The sequence below is a fragment of the Capra hircus genome, chromosome 19 (assembly GCF_001704415.2).
Source record: "Capra hircus breed San Clemente chromosome 19, ASM170441v1, whole genome shotgun sequence".
In the NCBI taxonomy this organism is placed as follows: Eukaryota; Metazoa; Chordata; class Mammalia; order Artiodactyla; family Bovidae; genus Capra; species Capra hircus.
The window spans coordinates 27060983-27082719 of NC_030826.1; the positions used below are offsets into that span (position 1 = coordinate 27060983).

The window sequence follows — 21737 nt, forward strand, 5'->3', positions numbered from 1 at the left end:
CCCGGGGGCAGAAAAGTCAGGCAGTCAGGAGGCAGGCAGGCAGGCCATTTTTGTTTCCTGAGTCATCCCAGCAGGTGCTTGGGTGGTGATACAACCCCTTGCCAGGTGAGAAAATTTAAACTCTCACCACTATAGCCCCCAAACCTAGGATTCTCCACATGTTTTATCTCTAAACCTGAGTTGGGAGGCAGGGCACAAGGAAGCCCAGAAGAACCAAGGCTGAGAGATCAGTGATAGGGATGCTGGAGAGGAAGCCTGGATCCAGAGCAGAGTACCAGCAGGAATGAGGGCTCGACACCTAGGTTCCAGGGGCTGTCTTGAGGGAACCCTGCTCCCCATGCTCCCCAAGGCCCAGCCCAAGCCCCAGGCCTCAGGTAATCGGATTAAGCAGCCTGCCTTGGCTCTCAGCTCTTAGCAGGAACAGCTCCAGCTCTGAGCAGCCCTACCTAGCCTGCTGTGACTCAGGGTATAGGAGTGGCCTAGCTCCCTCTACCAGCAAACCTGGGGGAGGGGAGAAGCAGCAAGGCACCGGCTGCTTTTCTCTAGACCAGGAGGGTACCTGGGCCTGGGGAATTCAGGAATGTCAGAAATTCCTAGACGTAGACCATCTCTGGAATGCTAGAGAAGCCAGTTGTGGTGATACAGGAAACAAGGGCCAGGGCAGGTCACTCCTATAGAAACAGATGGACCAAACTGGGCACAAGGAAGGTACAGGAACCAGAGAGCCATTTGGATTTTTTTTATTCTCTTTTTAAATACTGTACAGTGAAAAATAAATACGCCTTCTCATCCACCAGACAAGGTTGGTCCCCCCCTCCCCTGGGGGACCTTGTCACCCCCCTTCATACACACCCCTGGTTCTACTCCAAAACCTTCCCCATGCCTCCCACCCACTTATACCCTTACTATCCCCGTCTTCCACAGTGATGAGGCCCCAGAAATGGGGGGTACAGGATGGGAGGAGGGATAGCAGGGGAGCCCCCCTGAACTGTCAAATCTGGGTGGGTCAAGGAGCACCCCGCACCAACAGGCGGAGAATGGGGGTGTTCAGAGAGAGATTGGGGCATTAGAGGATAAAGGCACATCCAGTCTGATGGGGAAGGAGAGTGACTCCCCTCACCCTGGGGGTAGGGTGGACAAGAGGGAGGGGGTAGGACCCTGTTACACACCCCTCCACTAGCTCCTGGAGGCTGGGGGGGACCCAAGCTGCTGTGCCACCCCCCTCCCCCCTAGATAAGAGCAGCTCCAGCGCAGGTCAGTCGGGCCTGTGAGGGCCATTGGTGTTGGGCAGCAAGCGAGATGGAGAAGGGAGGGATGCGGGCTGGAGGGTTTATGAAACCCCATTCACCAAACTACCCAACTCCAAGGGGGCGGAGAGCTCCCCATTCTCTGAGGGGCCCTTAGGAAGCTTGCTGACAGAGTCACCCTGAAGGGAGAGTGGGAAAGAAAATGGAGAGGAAGGCAAGGAGGTCAGTAGAAATTCAGGTAATGCCATTCCCTACCACCTAAGAGCTCCAGGCATCTGCTGGGACCCAGTGGTTGGTCGCCAGTAGTCACTTTTACTGGGATCCAGAAAATATGAACCAAATGGCCCTTTCTCTTCTATACAAACTTTTCACTATTCTACATGCAGGCTAAACTCCAGCTGCATGCCTTCCCTGCCATTTCACAAGCGATTTCTTAGCGAGTTTTCATGTGCCCCCTACTCCAGAGCAACACAAAAGGTAGTGGGGTAAACTATGTCTTCCTTGCCTACCTTCTGCCCTGAAAGAGAATCCTCTGAAGGTTTAGTGCGATCCAGGGGTGGCCGCTGGCGGCTCTGAGACTTTGCTCGGGAGATATAGTCAGCCACAGTCACTGGGGAAGACAGAGGATCAAGTTTCAGAAGGAACCCAGGTATCCAGCCCCTAGACACCCACTGGACCCCAACCCCTAGTTTCCACAGGATAGGAGGCATCCTGTTCTCTGAGGCAGTCTGCTGGAATCCAGTGTTAGCTCACCTGGCTGACGGTCTCCACTGATAGAACCATCAGTCCGGTTACCACGGTTACGGCGGCGCCGGCTCCGATTACGACGCTGGGGTCTTGACTCATCTTCTGTGGGGCATGGGAAAATGAGAACTGTGCATCAATCACCCACCCCTTCAATTCTTGCCCAGCTGCAATCTTTCACACCCTCACACACCCCTTACCCAGGCCATTCTCCGTCATGCCAGGCCCGTCGGATTCCAGGCCTCCATCCATGACAGTCCTGTCCTCGTCGGTGCGGCGGCGGCGGGAGCGGCGGCGTCTGGCGCTTGCTGGCGGGGGTTCCCCCGGCTCTGAATCAACGGGGGGTTCTGGTTCGGATGTGTCCAGTAGGCTGTAAGGATTACTGTCTGGGTCCTTCAGCACTGGTTGGAGGAAGAAGGAGTTGGGAGTCAGGTGTCCACCATCTTTCTTTTTGGCCCACATTCATGAGCCCAGCTGTCTGCTTCTGGTACCTGAGCTAATCGATGAAGAGTTGTATCTTGAGGTGGGCCGGGGGGCAGGTGGGGGTCCCCTACCCCGGCCTCCTATCGGACGCCTCCGGCTTTCTTCCCCCCGGGTAGGGGGATCCCGGTCGCCAGGCCCAGCTCGGGTGGGCTCCTCCCTCTTCTCTGACTCCGTCTCAGAAGCTGTGGATAGGTCTGAGTTGGGGCCTGAAGAACACAGTGGCGTTCAAACAGGGTCCCTCACCCTATCCCAGGATCCATCCCCACCCCCAAGCTGGAAAATTCTCCCTCTCACTCCTTAGTCCCTCAGCCAATCACTTCATCTTCTCAATCACCCTTTCCTCAAGCTTCCACCCAGACCTCTGCCTCCCACACCCCACCACTGCTTACCCCCCACTCCCATAGATATCTCACCATAGGCAGGACCGCCTGTCCTCCGGCCCCGGCCCCGGCCCCCATAGCTGCCCCCATAGGTTCGTGTGGTATGAAGGGAAGAGGAGGAGCTCTCATCAGTGGTATATCCAGCCTTGTCACTGCTGCCGCTGCCCCGCCCACTTCCAGGAGGCCGAAAGCCCAGCCCAATCTGCCGAAGCTGCTCATCAATCTGCAGCCTCTCCAAGCGGAGCTGCTCCACCTCCTGGTTGGGTAGAAAAACAAGGAAGGAGAAGTAGGTGTAAGATCAATAGTCTCTCTTCACGCTTCTCTGCCCCAACTGTCCCTAGGGACCTGAACTCTCAGGAACACAAGGCTTAAAACAGGGAAAATGATGGGTTCCAACTCCACAGCCCCAATTTTCCACCTAACAGTTTCTATTCTACTCAGAGACACAAACTGGAAACCACCATTTTAACTCCATCCAGCATGCTCCTCAGTCCCCTGTACACGTGGGTCTTTCCTCTCCCAGGCTCCGGGCTCAGGTACCTGCAGGTAGGAGAGGTGATATTCCAGCAGAGCCTGAGCATTGCTGATGTTTTCTCGGGTGCCAACAAATATGAAAGGAACCATGCCCTGGAGAGCAAAGGACACATAGATTAGAAACAGACTCAAATCAAGTATTAAGTCCACCTTGTCTAAGAAGCCTACCCAAAAGGGATCTTTCTGGGCTCGCCATCTACTAGGAAAAACCAAAGTTCCCATGCCCTATCCCCTAGGAATCCCAGCCCTCAAAAGAATGGCTTGGAGAACAATCATATCTACTCTGGAAACCAATCTCTAGGTGTAGTTGCCCCATACCTCTTCCCTGGGGTTCTTCTTGTCATTATCACCTTCAACTCGAACCCTCACCACACCGGATTTATCCACAATCTCTTGGATCACTTTCCCGTTCTTTCCAATCACTTTGCCTGAATAGGTAAAAGAGGAGTCAGGCTTTTTTTTTTTTTTTTAAAGGAAAGAAAAAAGAGCAAAACCAGACAGTTTTCCAGCTTCTATGCAAGAATTCTGTTTAATGAATCTCCCGCTTCTAGGCTTCTAGTGTGTTTTCACACCACAATCGCTAGGAGTTAGTTCTCCCATTTTTGTCACTCCAATTACAGACTGTTTGGTCTGTCCTCGTGAAGCAAAGTGCACTGGGAGGTGCGAAGCCAGAATCACTTTAGAGCATCTCACATCTGGCCCCCAACATGTTCTCTTGTATACATACACAACCCTAACTCACCAACCAAATTTCTGGGCACTTGCACAGAGTCCTCAGAAAACTCAAGATAGCTCCGGGCCTGTCGGCATGCTTCAGGAGTCTAAGAGAAGAATGGGGAGTTATTAATAAAACAGACGACCTGGATCTCAAACAGTGATCTTCCTGCCACTCTCTGTCTTTGGGAAAATGTGCTGCCACCACAGTCTGGGAGGGAGGAAGCAACTATACACCAGTTAAAGGAAAAAAAAGGTATGCACATTATTTAAAAAAAGGGGAGAGAGGTGAACAGGACAGGCTTCCTTTCTATTTCACACACTCTTCTGTATCCCCGAAGGGACCTAGATGACAGATATCTTTTGCTGACCTCCCCATAGATGCGGAAAGTGCAGGTCTCTTCACCCAATTCAATGGCAGTCACCCCAGGTACTTTTCGGGCCTGCTGGATGTTGGCACCATGAGTCCCAATTGCTAGTCCCATCAGGTCCTCTCGCACTGTGAACTCCTCTTGGAAAGCTGCCGCCAGCTGCTTGCTTGTCTGAAAGAAAAAAAGACACTGACTTATAGGAATCATGGTGAAATCTCAGACACCTGTCCCGGGAATCTGACACTTTGCATAACTTCAATAAGAAAAGACTGTGAAAGAAAGCCAGAACTATCTGGAAGTCCACTGACCACCAGGACCTGTGTGGAGAATTTAGGAATGCTTCATTCCATTCTTACCTTCTCAGTACCAATGGCTTGGTGGGCAGGGGAGGTAATGATAGCAGGGTTTGGGCTAGGAGCCATCAAAGTTCTGGATTTGGCTCTAACACCATCTGATTGTATAATCCCAAACAAAACATACTCTCTATGCCTCTGCTGTTCCCCACTAAACGATTACCCCTGACCTGCCCCATTCCCAGACTAACAAGATTAAATATGACTGGTGTTTAGAAAGGACTTTTCACATGGTAGATGCAAGTGTAAGGAATATTTACCTTATCCAAACCAATACAAACTCCCAAAATAAAACCCAAAAGTTGAGGAGAAAGCAAGAGGTTAAGAAAAGCATAAAAAAAGGCTATGACACACCATGCTACCACTTCATTTCTCAACCAGCCCTCAGAGGGAGGCCTGAGTACAAAGGTAGGCAAAGGGAAAGGCTCTGGCAGCACCCTGAGGAGCATCCCTGGAGAAATACAGGTTACCATTGGCACAGGCTCCCATAAAGATCAGTTCACTTGATTAAAAGGAAATGGATGTTGACATAACACATAAACGTGTGCACCTCATTTAGGACAGTATAATTCCTCAGGGAATCTGACCATCATAAGATGTCAGGATTCAAAAAGACCTTGTATAAACACTCTCTTTCAACTTCCTCATTGTCACAGATAAGGAAGAGAAAACTCACTGGAATCAAATTATTTGCCAAAGGTCAATTATTTGACAAAGCAAGACAGGATTGATTCCAAGACTAGGGATCTTTTCCAGTGTACAAATGGCTCTCACAAAGTGGTTTGGTTCTCAGAGGTAATTTGGGGGCACCCAGTGGAGGTAAGACCCACACCTTCTTCTACTTTTAGACAGACTTGTTCTGATTCATCTGTCTTATGCATTGTGCTTTCAAGTAAAATTTCACTTGGTCACATGGTCCCGTAGCTTTAAAAAAAAAAAGCTTCACACTAAAAACATGATGGAGCTCTGCCATCCAGAGAAGTCTGAGATGAAATAGCAGACCCAGGTTTAATGGCCCAGAAAGACCTTAACCTCTGTTCTGTAAACATAAGAGTATGAGTGGAGGATGAGGTGGGAGGGAAGACAACAAGACCATTCAGCAGTAAAAAGTGGAGCCCAAACTTACCTCGAGGTGCTTGGTAGCTTCTTCATTGCGCGACATGAGCAGCAGTTTGGTGCGCAGGCTTCGAAAATGCATATCACCCAGCAGGGATGCTCGCTTCACAGGGGCTTCCGTGGTTGACTGGAAAGAAACCAACAGAAAAGTCACTAAAAACTGCCTATGTTTTAGAGGAGAGTCAGGAACTGGGAAATCAGGACACCTGAGTCTCTGGAAAAGGGCAGGAGTTTAAGAAACAAAGTTGAGGAAGAGAAAATCACTGTTGGTCTCACAAGGGCCTACTATCTGGATGCCTATGGATACTGATCTTACGTGGCAAGCACAAGTGAGATTCATACTGTTTCTGAGAGTCCAAATATGCAAGAAGGGTCCTTGACCCATACTGCAATATGATGGTCAGGTTGAAAAAAAATTAAGGCATACATGAGAAAGACTAAGGAATAGTAGGGCTAACCTGGGTCCACAGGATTCAGGAGGAATAAAGTCCTTTCTGACAAATAAATATAAGCACACTTTAGCTCTTCCCTTCTTGCAAAAGAGTTAAAAGGGGAGAAGGGCTTAGGTGAAGTTCAGGCAAAATAAACTCACCAGGATGAAGAGCTCACTATTTGTGATATTGAGAAAGATGCAGTTTGCTCCCAACGCTTTCTTAAACTCTTTATGGACGTTTTCATTGGAACAGCTGCAGAGAAAAGAGAACGGTGCTCAGAGGGCAGAGTGTAGAGTACAGCTGAACATTCACGGGAGAGAGGGACTGAGAAAAACAAGGACTTCAGGTAAAGAACAGAGATGAGGAAACAGAACCGGGAGCAGAGAAGACTCTAGAGGGTCAAGGGAACACAAAACACACTGGGAGCAGGGCCTGGGACAAACACGTGCAGAGATGAGGACCATAAAGGGGGTCCCCCACACCCAATATCCCAAACACTCACGCCTCTCTCAGATCCTCAGGCACAGCCATGGTAACCTTGAAGAAGCTGCCTTTGGTTGCAAGGGGATTGGGATTAACGGGCCGAAGCCTTTCCAGGGTGACAATCTCATTGTAAGTGGCATCGCAGGCAGCATATTCAATAACATAGAACTGGCAGAAGGAAAAAAAGAAGGTGTGGATAACATGAGCTTCTGTCTCCCACCATCCTCTGACAAAAATGTTTTAGCAGTTCCCCCAAAGACCTTGACACTCAGTCACACTCACATCTCCCTTCATCATCCGCACCCGGGCCAGCCACCAGCCACAAGGCTCTTGCTCATTGGCTCGAGAATAAACCTGAAGAGAAGTTGAAAATAAAAGAGATCTTGAGGCCCATCTAAAAACATCAAGAATAGAATGAGCATTAAGACACTTAAGAGGCATCCTAGACCAAGATAAAGGAAACTAGAGGAAGGAGCTGCTAGTTAAAATCAGAGGATGCTGGAGTTCAGATGCTGTTATCGTAAATGGAAGAAAAGTGGATCCCCTGAAACTAGGAAGCTCCCTAAAGGCTTGATTCATCACAATGGTGATGGACACTTCACTCCTCCACAGACTGCCTAGCTGGATGGAGGAAGGAGAGTGCAACAAGCAGTAAGGAGCCTATGATACCTGTATCAGGGTAAGGGAGATGCAGAATCCTGGGAAAAGTGATGTTTAGAAAAGGTGGACTTCAGGCCCTTACCTCCACTTCATCCCCTTCTGTGATCTCCTTGTTATAGTCAGCTGGAGGTGGTAGCCGGACATCCCCAAAAGGAATCTGTCTCTCACTCTGCCAGCTGCAAGGGAAACAGTGATACAATAGCTATTCAGGCTAGTGTGGTTGCCTGTTTCTTCAGAAAAAGGTAACTTCCTCCACTGGACATTTTCCACCTTCTCTGGTGATTAGAAGCTAAATTCCAGGCTCTGCTCCATACCAGTGTCTTCCATCTCTTGTTAGAACCTAAATACTGAGTCAAATGCCCCCACCAGCACCATTTCCTCTCCTAGGATCCATACAAGTCACCCACCCAAACCCCTGGCTCTTGCCCACCTATTACATGCCTCATGGGACTCAGTCGCCCCTTCTCCACTCTCCTTCTAGGACCTAGTATGCTGGATTCTCTATTCCCAAGGTCTTACTTGTTTTCAAAGAAGATGGTGACAGAGTCTTCGTGGACATCCTTCACAAAGCCCTAGAATGGATTTTAGAACCAAGTGAAAAGAAAAAAAAAAAAGACAATTAACCACCACCTCAGCCATTAGAGGAACAGGCACCTTTGCAGCATCTTATACTAGAGGTTGGGCTTCTCCGGTGGCTCAGTGGTAGAGAATCCGCCTGCCAAGCAGGAGATGTGGGTTCAATCCCTGGGTGGGAAAGATCCCGAGGAGGAAATGGCAACCTACTCCAATATTCTTGCTTGGAAAATGCCATGGACAGAGCCTGGGGGGCTACATACACTCCATGGGATTGCAAACAGTCAGACCCGACTCAGCAACTAAACAACAAAACTAAGGTTTCTTTTTCTGGCCACACCACACGGCTGGTGAAACAGTTCCCAGATCAAGGATTGAATCCAAGGCCATGGCAGTGAAAGCCCAAATCCTAACCACTAAGCCACAAGGAAACCCCCACCCCACCCCCCCACCGCCTTTTTTTTTTCCTTTTGTAAAACTAGTTTTAGATGGGAACACAAGCAATCTAAAAACCAGGCTAGGGAAAGCTGCACTGGGGAAATAATACAAATGGTGAGGTAGCAAGAAAAGAAATAATACTGGCATGGACAGAGATGTTACAAAATCCAGAAATAAGACGAGACAGAAATTAAGTAGAAGGGAAAAACATCACCTGTATCAGAACAGCCTGGAAACTAGTGGTCTCCTATGGCTCCCATAGGGGCCTCCCTATCTGTCTGCCTCCTGCTGTACTGAGCGGCTTGCCAGAGTTCAATTAAAATACCAACAACATTCAGCAAGGCTAAGAATATCCCATGAGACAGTGTGAGGCTGTCCTGGAACACCTAGAGGACATCAGGATCTGCCAAGAAAGGGTCTAAATCCTAACACAGCAAGAGACCTGAGCAACTTGCTGCTCTGATGCCTGGGCCATACGAAAATAATCAGAACACTGGACAAGTTCAAAATCCAAAAACAACCTACAGAAAGAAAAATTAGGATTTAAAAGACGTGAGGGAATTCCCTAGTGGTCCAGTGGTTAGGACTTTCACAGCTGTGGACCAGGGTTCAATCCCTGGTAGGGAACTACAATCCTGCAAGTCACGTGGTATGGGCAAATAAATAAAGATGTAAGATTTTTTAACGCTAGACTATGACACTGCTAAGAATTTGAAAAGGGTAATAAAATCTGTAGAAGACCCCAAACTTGAGACCTTGACAAGGAACAGCAACAGGAATGATTGAATAGCTGGCCTACCTATTTTCTTTTTTTTTGGCCAAGGCAGTGAAAGCACTTAGCCTGAACCACTGGGGCGCCAAGGACTTCCCTACTTCTATCTTCTCTGTCTTCACCGAGAAAGCCAGAGCTAAGAGTTCAATCCTATGCTCCCAGTTTTCCTACCTTTTCTATTTTTCAAATACTCAAAATTAGGGATTGCTAATTTTGATAAAGTCCAATTTATCAATTTGCTCTTTTGGTTTCATATCTAAGAAATCTTCACCTAATCCAAGACCACAGAAGTTTCCTCCTATGTCCTTGTCTAGAAGTTCTACAGTTTTTATTTTACATTTAGGTCTATGATACATTTTGAGTTAAATTTTTTAATATGGTGTCAGATACGATTAAAGTTCATTTTTAACCTATGGATGTGCAGTTCTTTAAACACCATTTGTTAAAAGACTGTACTTTTTCCAGTAACTGCCTTTTCATGTCTGTCAAAAATCAGAAAATTCAAACTAATGTATAATGACAAAAAGCATTAGTGGAAGACTTTTGGGAATGACAGAAATTGTGGTGATGGTTCATTTTATATGTATGTCAAAACTTAAATTGTATGGTTTAAATCTGTATGCTTCATTGTATGTCAATTATGCCTCATTAAAGCTTTAAAAAAAATTAGGGGTTTCAAAAAGCAAAATAGTTCTTATACTATTCCTAAGGTTTGCAGATAGGAACAAAATATGAGCTTAGGAGAGAAAATACCAAAAATGCACACTTGGGTCATTCCCACCTCAGGGAGAACTGGTCAATCATAAACACTTAATTCACTATTCTTTCCTTAAATCTAAACATAAAATTTCCCTCTTGATATGAGCCATCTTCCTCTTCTTTTGAGAAAGGATCTCATTATGGAGTCTTACTACTGCCCAGGACTCCTGGTCCTGCCTAGCCTTATATACCCATGCTTTAGCTTCCTATGCCATTCCCTTCCTTGGAAACGTTTTTCCCACTCTTCATTCAGCTCCATCAGTGCTCACTCCTCCTCTTCTCCACTCACAACTGAGGCACTTTTACTTTTCACTGTTTGCCCAAGTTCCTCTTCTCTTTTGGGTTCTTCCCTTTAACTCCTTCCCTCCACTTCTTTTTTCCTTAGCTCCTTTTAAGTGTCCTCCTCCCCTCCTCCCACAATGACTATTATATCTCTTCGCTCTCTTTTCTTCCTTTATAAGGGTCTGTCTGGATTTCTCTAAAAATTTCATCTAGCCTCTGCAGCTGACTTTATCCAAAATGTCTATCTCTAAGCTTTAGAAACAGTTAATGAAGAGAAAGTTGGCTATTTTCAAAACATTTCTGGGATGAGATAAAACACTGTGGAAAAGATAGAAGAGAGTCACTTGCCTGCCTTTTTTGTGAAGAGATTCCCCACTCCTAGATATAATCATTCACAAAAAATGCACCTTTCCCTCACATTACTCAGCAGTTCAACAAAACATCACTCATTCTTACACTTCTAAGGTCTTTTTTTGTCAAAGATTCTCCAAAACAAGCTTTCTCCTCAATTTCATATTCCAATTCACTCTCTGCTCCTTAATTCCACTCACATTATCCCAGTTTTTTCCTTCATAGATACCAGTGGTAGAAAGTGAGTTCCTGGTTCTGCTCAATCCATGCTCACTGAGAAGATAAGCAAGGGAGGGCAAGAGCAGTTAAGTGAATCTCTAGAAGGCTACCTAGATCCAAAGGATGACTCAATTCAATTCAACAGTCATGGCAAATGGGCTTTGGCTTATAGGTGGATGCTATATCCTTAACAAAGGAGTAGGTATTGGGATATCCAGGTAAGGTCTAGAAAGTTGGATGGCCATGCCCGGGAAGATGAACAGATATTTCACTTGGGAGAGTACACCTTAAGGAAATATGTGCATTAAGTTCTGACAGAAAAGGAAGAGTTGATGGGATAGCTACAAGATAACTTCTGGTATTTTCAGTTCTAGCTTGTAAGAAGAAAAAAAACAACAGGACCCAATTCTGAGAGAGATGCAAGGAACCTCCCCAGATTTATAGTTCTAGAAGCAATGTAAACACTCCTTGAACCACACTGAAGTCTGCTGAGTCATGAATATTAAATCAGCAGCAAGGTCAGATTCAGTAAGTATATGGCACTGAAAGTTAAGAAAGATTACTGAATTTAAGGATGTTTTGTTGTTCAAATGAGACAAGGAGCAGAAAATGCTAAAGTGGCCAAAATACAAACTCCATATTACCTGGCTTTTAGTTGAACTCCAAATTCTATTCTCTGATTCAAAGCATCCAATCTTTGATTCACTGAATCAAGTCTATCACTGCCATATAGCCCACAGGAGAAAAGAGAAAGATTCAGAGACAGACTTTCTACTTGACACTTATATGTGGAAAGGGAAACATGCCCCTTCCCAGCAGTCTCACACGGTTAATTCAAACTGGATACTGATCTTTCCCATGCTTCCTGGAACAAAAGCAAACATTATATCTTGATCTCAGATTCAATTTAAGAAGCACTTTCTTGGGGCTGGGAAGGACCCTGATGAAGGACAGGATATTGCGGAAAATTAGGTTAAAATCTTATGAGAAAGGGTATTTCAACAAAGGTAAGCAAGCTTGAGGGGAAAGGATATAAGAGACAAATGTACTCTATCAGAATCAGAAAGGAATTAAGAGACTTTGCCAAAGAAAACAAATGGTATGGAGGCATGCTAGAGAAAAAAGTCCCATGAGTTAGGAAAGTATGTAGAAAAAGAATGAAAGAAGAGGTAAATTGGGAGCCTCCTTCTTCCATGTTAGCTGGGTCACGGAATAGGTAGTTTTGGGGGATTATGCAGAAATACTAGGATAAAAAGCCACAGACTTAAATTGAGAAATTAAGACAGATGTGGGTACGCATAGGCAATGAAGAATATAAAGAAATCTGGTGAGGGGAAGTCAGGCAGGAATGAATAGGCATTTAGAGTGGGTCAAAAATGACCATGAACTTATCAATTGAAGCTGGGGCAGAAACCTACTCCAAGGGCTAATATGAGACCCTTTCCAGTTATAGCAAGATATGACTTCACAGGGAAGGAAAGTCATTTCCAAGATGCGAAGGTGGAGAGGTCCACTACGGGAGGAAAGGCTTGAGGGGAAGTGGAGGAAAGGAGGCTCTTGTCCTCACAAATAATGGATGAGGGCAAAATGAGAGAACAAGTCAGGAAGCAGGAAAGTCTCTGAGACAATCCCAGGCATAAAGCACAAAGCGGTTCAAACTAACAACATAACAACAGTGGCAAAAGAAAAATTCCTGAGAGGCAAGAGGGGTCTCCCTCTAGCTTAATATAAATAAACGGGGAAAAAAGTGTCCTAAAAAATAGATTCAGGGGACTTCCCTGGCAGTCCAGTGGGTAAGACTGCATTCCCAATGCAGGGGGCATGGGTTTGATTCCTGGTTCAGAAACTAAGATCCTGAATGCTGCACAGCCAAATAAATAAATATTAAAAATGTAAAGACAGTCCTCTTCTCCTTTAAAAAAAAAAAATAAATAGACTATTGGGTTTCCAAATTGGGCAGGTTGACCAAAAGTCTTCTAGAAGTGGAAATCCTTAAGAAAAAGATAAACAGAAGTAATCCTCATGAGATCTCATTTTAGATAGAGAGTAGGAGTATGAAGCTCACACTCCTCAAAATGAAGAAACTGTATGAATGATCTAAATGTATGAGGTCAACGTGAGATGACAAATACAAAACCATCCTCCAGTAGAAGAGCAGACCAACTAGTCTTGGAAATATAGGGGTGGGGTGAGAGAGACTTGTGAAAAGATGCCACCTTATGGCTAGGAGGCAACTAGACTGATACAGCCCAGAGTTCCTGAGGTCAAAGATACTAAATGTCATAAACAGCTTCTGACCGTTTCTCCTTGGTGTGGGAACAGAAATATAAGATGAAAGTGGAGTGAGTCTTTCAGAGCCAGCAGGCAGAGGCCTCTCCGAGGAAGATGAAAGGATCTAATATGGGACGGCCTTCCCAAGGGGGTAATAGGGGAGAATAAAGAGAATTCTCCATGTGCTTGGACTGTGGGGAAGAGGTGATTAAGATCCAAGGTATGCCTTCTATTAGGAGACAGGAAAAGTCAATAAGACGCTAGGGTAAATGGGGTCTCTCCTGGGGGCTGCGGGGGCGCTGATCCAAGCACAATAATGCCCTGATGTTCATTCCCAGAGATGCGGGTAAAAGCAGGTGTAACAGAGGGGCCAAAAATAAGGGGTTAACTTCCAGAGGTCTCCCCCAAGGAGGGCCGCGGGTGGGATCGTGGGTCCAAGGTTCTAAGGGTCAGGGCTAGCTCCAGAACCTCGATCCCACCCCACTCTTCCCCGTTCTGGCTGGAGGGAGGGGGCTGAAGACCGCGTCCCTGGCCGGCGCGCCGCCTCACCTTGTAGAAGGCCCCGTTGGAGCCGCGCACCTCGACGGGCAGTCCCGGCTCCACATCCCCCCCCGAAGCCAGGCCGCCCATGGCGCCGCCACCGCCTCCGACTCCCCCGGCGGCGGCTGCAGCAGCGCTCTGAGTACGGGCCGGGCCAGGTCCCCGGCGTCTCCCTGGAGGAGGAGCTGGAGGGGGAGCCGCGGGGGGCGGGAGCCGGGCCGGCCCCACGGCGGCCCTGCCACAGCCAACGAGCAGGGGGCCGGGGCCGGGCCGCTCCCCGTCCGCCGCCGCCGCCTTGGTCTCCGCCACCGTGAGGAAAACGGCCGCCGCCGCCGCTGCCTTCGTCACCTCAGCTTCCGCCCGCCGCCGCCCCCGCTGCAGCCTCAGTCCCGGGACCCACTGCTGCCGCTGCCTCTACACGGCCTCCTCCTCCCTCTGCCGCCGCCGCCACCTACTGCGCAGACGCACCGGGCACCCGCCCGCCGCGCGCGGGCCCCGAGGGCCACGGCGCACGCGTCAAGGCTGGCGACCCAGCTCTCGCTGGCCAGCGCATCAGGGCTTCCACACTCCTCTTTCCTCTCTCACGCCCCCTCCTGGTCGCTGATTTACGCTTGCGCAGAACCAAACTGACTCTCTTTCTTCGCCACCCCACCATTCCACCGCCCAGTCTCTTCCTTTCCCCGCCCCACAACACAGAGAGCTAACCAATCATGGGGAGGGAGGGGCCGAGCTCACTCAATCGGATTGGGCTTCTGATGCTCCTTGGTCAGACCACACCCACTTCACCGCTGTGCGCTCCACCAGGCTTGGAGAAGTTAGGGACGGGCATGCGCCAGAATGATTGCTTGGTCACTTTCTCCACCTTTGTCTTTTTGGTGCGCACGCTCCGGGGTGGGAGGTGGGGGAAGGGGGCGGGAAGGAGGAGTCGAAAAGCAAAAATGGGCCTAGTGCGCGTGCTCTGGGCCTTACAGTCCACATGCCGGTATGGACTCTTTTGAGTGTTTCTGTTTCTGTGCGTTAAGATTTAAATTAGGAGTCACCTTCTTGCCTTGAGAAGATTCTGATCCTGCATATGATGAAAGGTTAAAGAAAGATTTCAAGACACTACCGAAAGGCAAATGCAATTTGGCACAAGATTATTATCTAAATGCTGAGAGATTTCAAAATGGGAAAAATTGTTAGAGAAAGGATAGTTGAGGGGAAGCTTAGGATTCATAAACTAAGTAAGAAATTTAAGTAGAAGTGAATAAAATAGCCAAGAAATTAGGATCATGTGTGTGCAGCTAATCATTTAGCCAATATTTATTTAGCCCTCACTGTGTTCCAGTTACCCAAAACAAGGATTTTATGATATATTGGAAATGGCGCAGACAATCACATTTAAGTAAATAAAGTGATTAGAGTTCATCTGAAGATGTGTTAAAGATGAGGACTAGGATAGAGGGAATCCCAAAGACACAAACAATGGTCAGTTGCCCTTCAGCATGATAGGGAAAGACCACTACAGGGGAGGTAATGCAAATTGAGATTTGAGGGATAAGTAGGCGTTTGCTAGAGGAAAAATGCAGTAAAACTATTTTTGAGAGAACAAGGAATAAACAGTGCAGAGGAGCAGAAAAAACAAAACATGTCCTTTGGGGAACCACAACTAGTTCAAATAGCATTTGGCTTGAAGTAGGGAAGCTAAACTGTGAAGCACTTATAAATCAAGTTAAGGAGAATGGCCTTCACTTTATCAATACTACGGAGTCACTGAAAGCTTTTAAGCTGTAGTGTAAGTGCAGTGGCTCAGCGGTAAAGGGTCTGCCTGCAATGCAGGAGCCGCAGAAGACACCGGTTCAATCCCTGGATCAGGAAGATCTCCTGGAGATGGGAATGGCAGCCCTCTCCAGTATTCTTGCCTGGAGAATCCCATGGACAGAGGAGCCTGGCGGGCTATAGCCCATGGAGTCACAGAGAGTCAGACACAACTGAGCATAAAGTACATGTCATACATGTCCATCCCCAACTCCCTAACTATCCCTTCCCCACATCCTTCCCCCCTGCAACCATAAGTTCATTCTCTGAGTCTCTCTTTTGTAACTTCATTTGTATCATTTCTTTTTAGATTCCACATATAAGGGATGTCATACGATATTTCTCCTTCTCTGTCTGACTTACTTCACTCAGTATGACAATTAAAAATAATTTATTTAGCCTTCCATTATGCTCACACTAGGTTAAGTCTTCTACCTCATGCTGCTAAAGCATCATATACTCTTTTATGGTACTCATCATAGTTATAATTTTCATTATTTCTCCAGTGTTTGTCTTCTGCTGTCCCACTATAAGTAAACCCTGTGAGATGAGAGACTGGGTTCCATGTGTCTGTTTGTCCCCAGTATTGTATACCCAGTACTTAGCACAGTTCCTGACATAGCAAGTAATAACCAAAGGAACCAATGTCCTGTAGGTCAATGGACATAGCCCAAGACAGGTCTGGGCTAGAGAGGTAAATGTGAGAATTATCATCATATTGCTGGTTTAGTCGTTGTGTCTGACTCTTGCGATCCCATGGACTGTAGCCCACCAGGCTCCTCTGTCCATGGGATTCTCCAGGCAAGAATACTGGAGTGGGTTGCCATTTCCTTCTTCAGGGGATCTTTCCCACCCAGGAATTGAACCTGGGTCTCCTGCACTGCAGGCAGATTCTTTATCAGCTGAGCTACTAGGGAATTCCATCAGCACATTAGACATCGTGAAAGCTATGAGAAAATTAGATGTCTAGAGAAAAGTGACTTAGAAATGAATTGGATCCCATGATAGAACTCTCAACTACAACAGTATTTAAAGGACTGACAGGGAATTCCCTGGTGGTCCAGTGGTTAGGACTCTGCCCTTCCACTGCAGGGGTCACCAGTTACTTATTTATTTTTTGGGCCGCACCGCACAGCATGTGGGATCTTAGTTTCCAGACCAAGGATCAAACTTGGTCCCCTGCTTTTCTGCATTGTAAGCGCGGCATCTTAACCACTGGAAGACCAGGGAAGTCCTAAGGGGGCACCAGTTAAATCCCTGGTCCGGGAATTAAGATGCTATGTGCCATGCAGTGCAGCCAAAAATTACAAAATAAAAAAGTAAATGAAGGGTTGGCAAAAGAAGAGGTGCGTTCAAGAGTGCCTGAGACAGAACATCAGTAACTAAGGTGGCAGAAATGCTAAAGTGATTAGACTATCAGCAGTGATTCTGATGGGGCTCCCCAGGTGGCACTAGTGGTAAAGAGCCTGCCTGCCAAGGCAGGAGACTTTAGAGATGCAGGTTAGATCCCTGGGTTGGGAAGATCCCCTGGAGGAGGAAATGGCAACCCACTCCAGTATTCTTGCCAGGAGAATCCCCATGGACAGAGGAGCCTGGTCGGCTACGGTTCCTAGGTTGCAAAGATTCGGACATGGTTGAGTTATAGAGGAATAGAGAGGGAGAGAGAAATTAAGTGGGACAGATTATCAGGAGGGCTGGCTGTCAAACCAAAAAGTTTGGTTTTGGATCCTGAAGTCACAGGAGTGGCAGAATTTTGTTTTGGAAATGGCACCATCATAACTTCCAAGCATCTGGCAGCATCAGTCCTCTCAGATTTGACTTGTACTTTTTCATCTGCTCCTGTCTTTGTCCAGAATGGCCAAGGATGAGAGTGGAAAAACAGGAGACAGCATTTCAGAAGGGGGAATGGCATGTGCAGAAGGTCCAGAGGGGAGAGTACAGTGCATCTGAGGGACTGGAAGGCGTCTAATATGGACAGAACTGACTTAAAGAGAACACAAGGCTGGAATAATGTTTCAGATGATGGAAGTTTGGGCCAGAGCCTGGATGGACTGGCAAGAGGTTTGGACTTTGTGTTGAGAGCAGTGGGAACTGTGACTGGATTTTCAGCAGACTTGCCTTTAGGTGGTATTATTTTAGCTGGACTATACAAGATGTGCAAAACGTGTCAACAGAATGCCACAGCCTGTCTTAGGATTTTTTTTTTTTTTTTGCTACACCATGTAGTAAATGGGATCTTAGTTCCTAGCCAGGGATTGAACCCACTGCCCCTGCAGTGGAAGCATAGAGTCTTAACCACTGGACTGTCAGGGAAGACCTGCATTAGGAGTTCTAAATACTTAGAGAGTTTGGGAGGAAGATAGAAAGATGGATAGATTGATAAATAGCTAAAAGCTAAAGAGATACGAAAAATGAGGATTAAATGAAAGTTTAGAGATTGAATGTTCAGACTTGCCCCAGACTCCCTCTTCACCCAGCTCTGTGTACAACCAGATTTATACCCTCCAGGCAGAAGTTTGGAAGCATCTCTTCTGGGAAATCTGATCAGACAAGGAAAAAGACCTAAGGGTTCTGACATTAGGGGTTCCTTGAGGAAACAGCCTCATGAATCACCCTATAGTAAAAGTTTGCAGTCTACATGCCTCTCTACCTCCTATACAGACACAATCACAGTTGCCGATCAGTACCTCAGTGTACAGATCTTAAATATAAGCAGACAGCTGAGGATTACCAGACATTTGAGGAAAGTCTTTAAACAAAAGATAAAGACTAAACAAATAGAGAAAGAAAAAAAAAAGCACAGAGGAAATAAAGACTATCCAAGAAGGAAAGCACTATTTTAAAAACCTATGAATATTCTCAGACAAGAAAAGAACATTCATCCATGAAACAAAAACAGAACATTCTTAAAATGCAGAGAACAAAAGAGAGCTCTTAGAAATTAAAAACATAAAAGCAAAAATAAAAACTCAATAGGAGGCATGTAATATATGCCATGATAAATATAATTAACACTACTGTGTGTTACATATGGAGCTTCCCTGGTGGCTCAGTGGTAAAGAATCTACCTGCTAATGCAGGAGACTTGAGTTGGATCCCTTGGTTGGGAAGATTCCCTGGAGAAGGAAGTGGCAACCCACTCCAGTATTCTTGCTTGGAGAATGCCATGGACAGAGGAGCCTGGTGGGCTACAGTCCATAGTGTCAAAAAGAATCGGACACAACTGAAGTGACTTAGCGCAGCACAGCACTTCAACTCTCTAGACGGCATACATCATGTTTCTTACAATTTACACATTTATGTCACCTGCTCGTCCTTGTCCGGTATCTAAATCATGACCATTTAACCAATGGTTATTCCACAAAAGGAATAATAAGTCACCATTGAAAATGACGATGTGTTTAATAGCATGGGAAGATGTTTCTGGTTTATTGCTAAATGAAAAATGTTTGCAAAAGAGTATGATCCAGTAAAACCACACACACTTAACTAATTATATGTATGTTTATATGTATACATATACATTGAAAAAAGTCCAGGGAATTGATACCAAAGGGTTAAGAGCAGTGATGTAAGTAAGGCTATGGATTCTATTTTTATCAGTTCAGTTCAGTCACTCAGTCGTGCTCAACTCTTTGCGATCCCATGGACTGCAGCAAGCCAGGCCTCTCTGTCCATTACCAACTCCCGGAGTTTACTCAAACTCATGTCCATTAAGTCAGTGATGCCATCCAACCATCTCATCTTCTGTCATCCCCTCTCTTCCCGCCTTCAATCTTTCCCAGCATCAGGGTCTTTTCAAATGTGTTAGTTCTTCATATCAGGTGGCCAAAATATTGGAGTTTCAGCTTCAGCATCAGTCCTTTCAATGAATATTCAGGACTGACTTCCTTCAGGATGGACTGGTTGGATCCCCTTGCAGTCCAAGGGACTCTCAAGAGTCTTCTCCAACACCACAGTTCAAAAGCATCAATTCTTAGGTGCTCAGCATTCTTTATGGTTCAACTCTCACATCCATACATGATTACTGGAAAAACCATTGCTTTGACTAGACGGACCTTTGTTGGCAAAGTAATGTTTCTGCTTTTTCATATGCTGTCTAGGTTGGTCATAACTTTTCTTCCAAGGGGCAAGCGTCTTTTAATTTCATGGCTATACTCACCATCTGCAGTGATTTTGGAGCCCCCAAAAATAAAGTCTCTCACTGTTTCCACTGTTTCCCCATCTATTTGCCATGAAGTGATGGACCAGATGCCATGACCTTAGTTTCCTGAATGTTGAGTTTTAAGCCAAATTTTTCACTCTCCTCTTTCACTTTCATCAAAAGGCTCTTTAGTTCTTCTTCACTTTCTGCCATAAGGGTGGTGTCATCTTCATATCTGATATTGATATTTCTCCTGGCAATCTTGATTCCAGCTTGTGCTTCATCCAGCCCAGCATTTCTCATGATGTATTCTGCATATAAGTTAAATAAGCAGGGTGACAATATGCAGCCTTGACATGCTCCTTTCCCGATTTGAAACCAGTCTGTTGTTCCATGTCCAGTTCTAACTGTTGCTTCTTGACCTGCATACAGGTTTCTCAAGAGGCAGGTCAGGTGGTCTGGTATTCCCATCTCTTTCAGAATTTCCCACAGTTTATTGTGATCCACACAGTCAAAGGCTTTGGCATAGTCAATAAAGCAGAAATAGATGTTTTCTTGGAATTGTCTTCCTTTTTCGATGATCCAGTGGATGTTGGCAATTTGATCTCTGGTTCCTCTGCCTTTTCTAAAACCAGCTTGAATATCTGGAAGTTCACGGTTCATGTACTGTTGAAGCGTGGCTTGGAGAATTTTGAGCATTCCTTTGCTAGCATGTGAGATGAGTGCAATTGTGCAGTAGTTTGAATATTCTTTGGCATTGCCTTTCTTTGGGATTGGAATGAAAACTGACCTTTTCCAGCCCTATTCCTGACCTTTTCTCAGCACTGCTGAGTTTTCCAAATTTTCTGGCATATTGAGTGCAGCACTTTCACAGCATCATCTTTTAGGATTTGAAATAGCTCAACTGGAATTCCATCACCTCCACTAGCTTTGTTCGTAGTGATGCTTCCCAAGGCCCACTTGACTTTGCATTCCAGGATGTCTAGCTCTAGATGAGTGATCACACCATTATTATACGTACTTACTTACAAAAAAGTAAGTATACAAAACTATATTTTTTTTGTATAGTTCTTCTGTGTATTCGGTCCATACCATTTCTGTCCTTTGTTGTGCCCATCTTTGCATGAAAATTTCCCTTGGTATTTCTAATTTTCTTGAAGAGATCTCTAGTCTTTCCCATTCTATGGTTTTCCTCTATTGCTTTGCATTGATCACTGAGGAAGTCTTTCTTATCTCTTCTTGTTATTCTTTGGAACTCTGCATTCAAATGGGTATATCTTTCCTTTTCTCCTCTGCCTTTTGCTTCTCTATTTTTATATGTCCCTTCAAACTTCTCTACAACAAACCTGCATAACTTGTAATAAAATAGTATGAAAGTGGGAAATGAGTCTGTTTGCCTTCTTGTCTCCATGGGTCCTAAAGGTTTATTTTAGTTCTACTAAACTGAAAATAAAGACTTTGTGACTTTTGAAAAAGAAAAAGCACTCCCTAGATGCGTGGATTTTTTTTAAAGTTGGGGCAAGTGATCCTTCCTAGTGTCCCTGAAATGTGGCCACCAGGTGGCAGCCTGCTCCATCTATTGAGTTGGTGGGCCTGGCTCAGACTTAAATTCCATAAGCCCAGGCCAGATGTGGCAGGCCTTTGTCCAGATCCCAAACCTGACCAAGCTTGATGCGCAAGCTGATCCCTTCCCTTCTTTTTCTATATACCACAGGCCAGAGTCAGTACTCAGTCCATTGAGGGTAAAAGTCATGTTGTTTAGTCACTAAGTTGTGTCCGACTCTTTTGTGAACCCATGGACTGTAGACAGCTAGGCTCCTCTGTCTGTGAGATTTCCCAGGTAAGAATGCTGGAGTGGGTGGCCACTTCCTCCTCCAGGGGATCTTCCTCACCCAGGGATTGAACATGCTCTCCTGCATTGGCAGGCAAGTTCTTTACCACTGAGCCATCAGGGAAGACCAGATATCATCTTAGGCCCAGTTTTACCCCCAGGAGCAACATCCACTGACCAGAATGCTGAGGGAGGGGAGCTGAAGCTTATGGAATCCTCAGTTCTTCTACTCAACACCACA

General features: G+C 46.0%; 1 protein-coding gene across 3 annotated transcripts; it reads right to left on the bottom strand.

Moving 5' to 3' along the window:
• On the bottom strand, positions 563 to 14286 carry FXR2 (FMR1 autosomal homolog 2). 3 transcript variants are annotated; one of them, XM_018064590.1, is made up of 17 exons: positions 13734 to 14286; positions 8039 to 8091; positions 7602 to 7695; positions 7142 to 7213; positions 6879 to 7027; positions 6535 to 6628; positions 5953 to 6069; positions 4474 to 4644; positions 4131 to 4209; positions 3707 to 3816; positions 3395 to 3481; positions 2888 to 3110; positions 2483 to 2680; positions 2192 to 2392; positions 2001 to 2096; positions 1757 to 1857; positions 563 to 671 (listed from the first exon to the last, which is right to left on the bottom strand). In XM_018064590.1, exons 1-17 carry the CDS (start codon positions 13812 to 13814, stop codon positions 666 to 668), a joined length of 1932 nt encoding a protein of 643 aa, XP_017920079.1. In that variant the 5' UTR covers positions 13815 to 14286; the 3' UTR covers positions 563 to 665. The 3 variants fall into 3 exon arrangements, with proteins under 3 accessions (XP_017920079.1, XP_017920078.1, XP_017920077.1); XM_018064589.1 differs by lacking the exon at positions 563 to 671 and adding an exon at positions 725 to 1426 and having other exon boundaries at positions 2483 to 2656; XM_018064588.1 differs by lacking the exon at positions 563 to 671 and adding an exon at positions 725 to 1426 and having other exon boundaries at positions 13734 to 14284.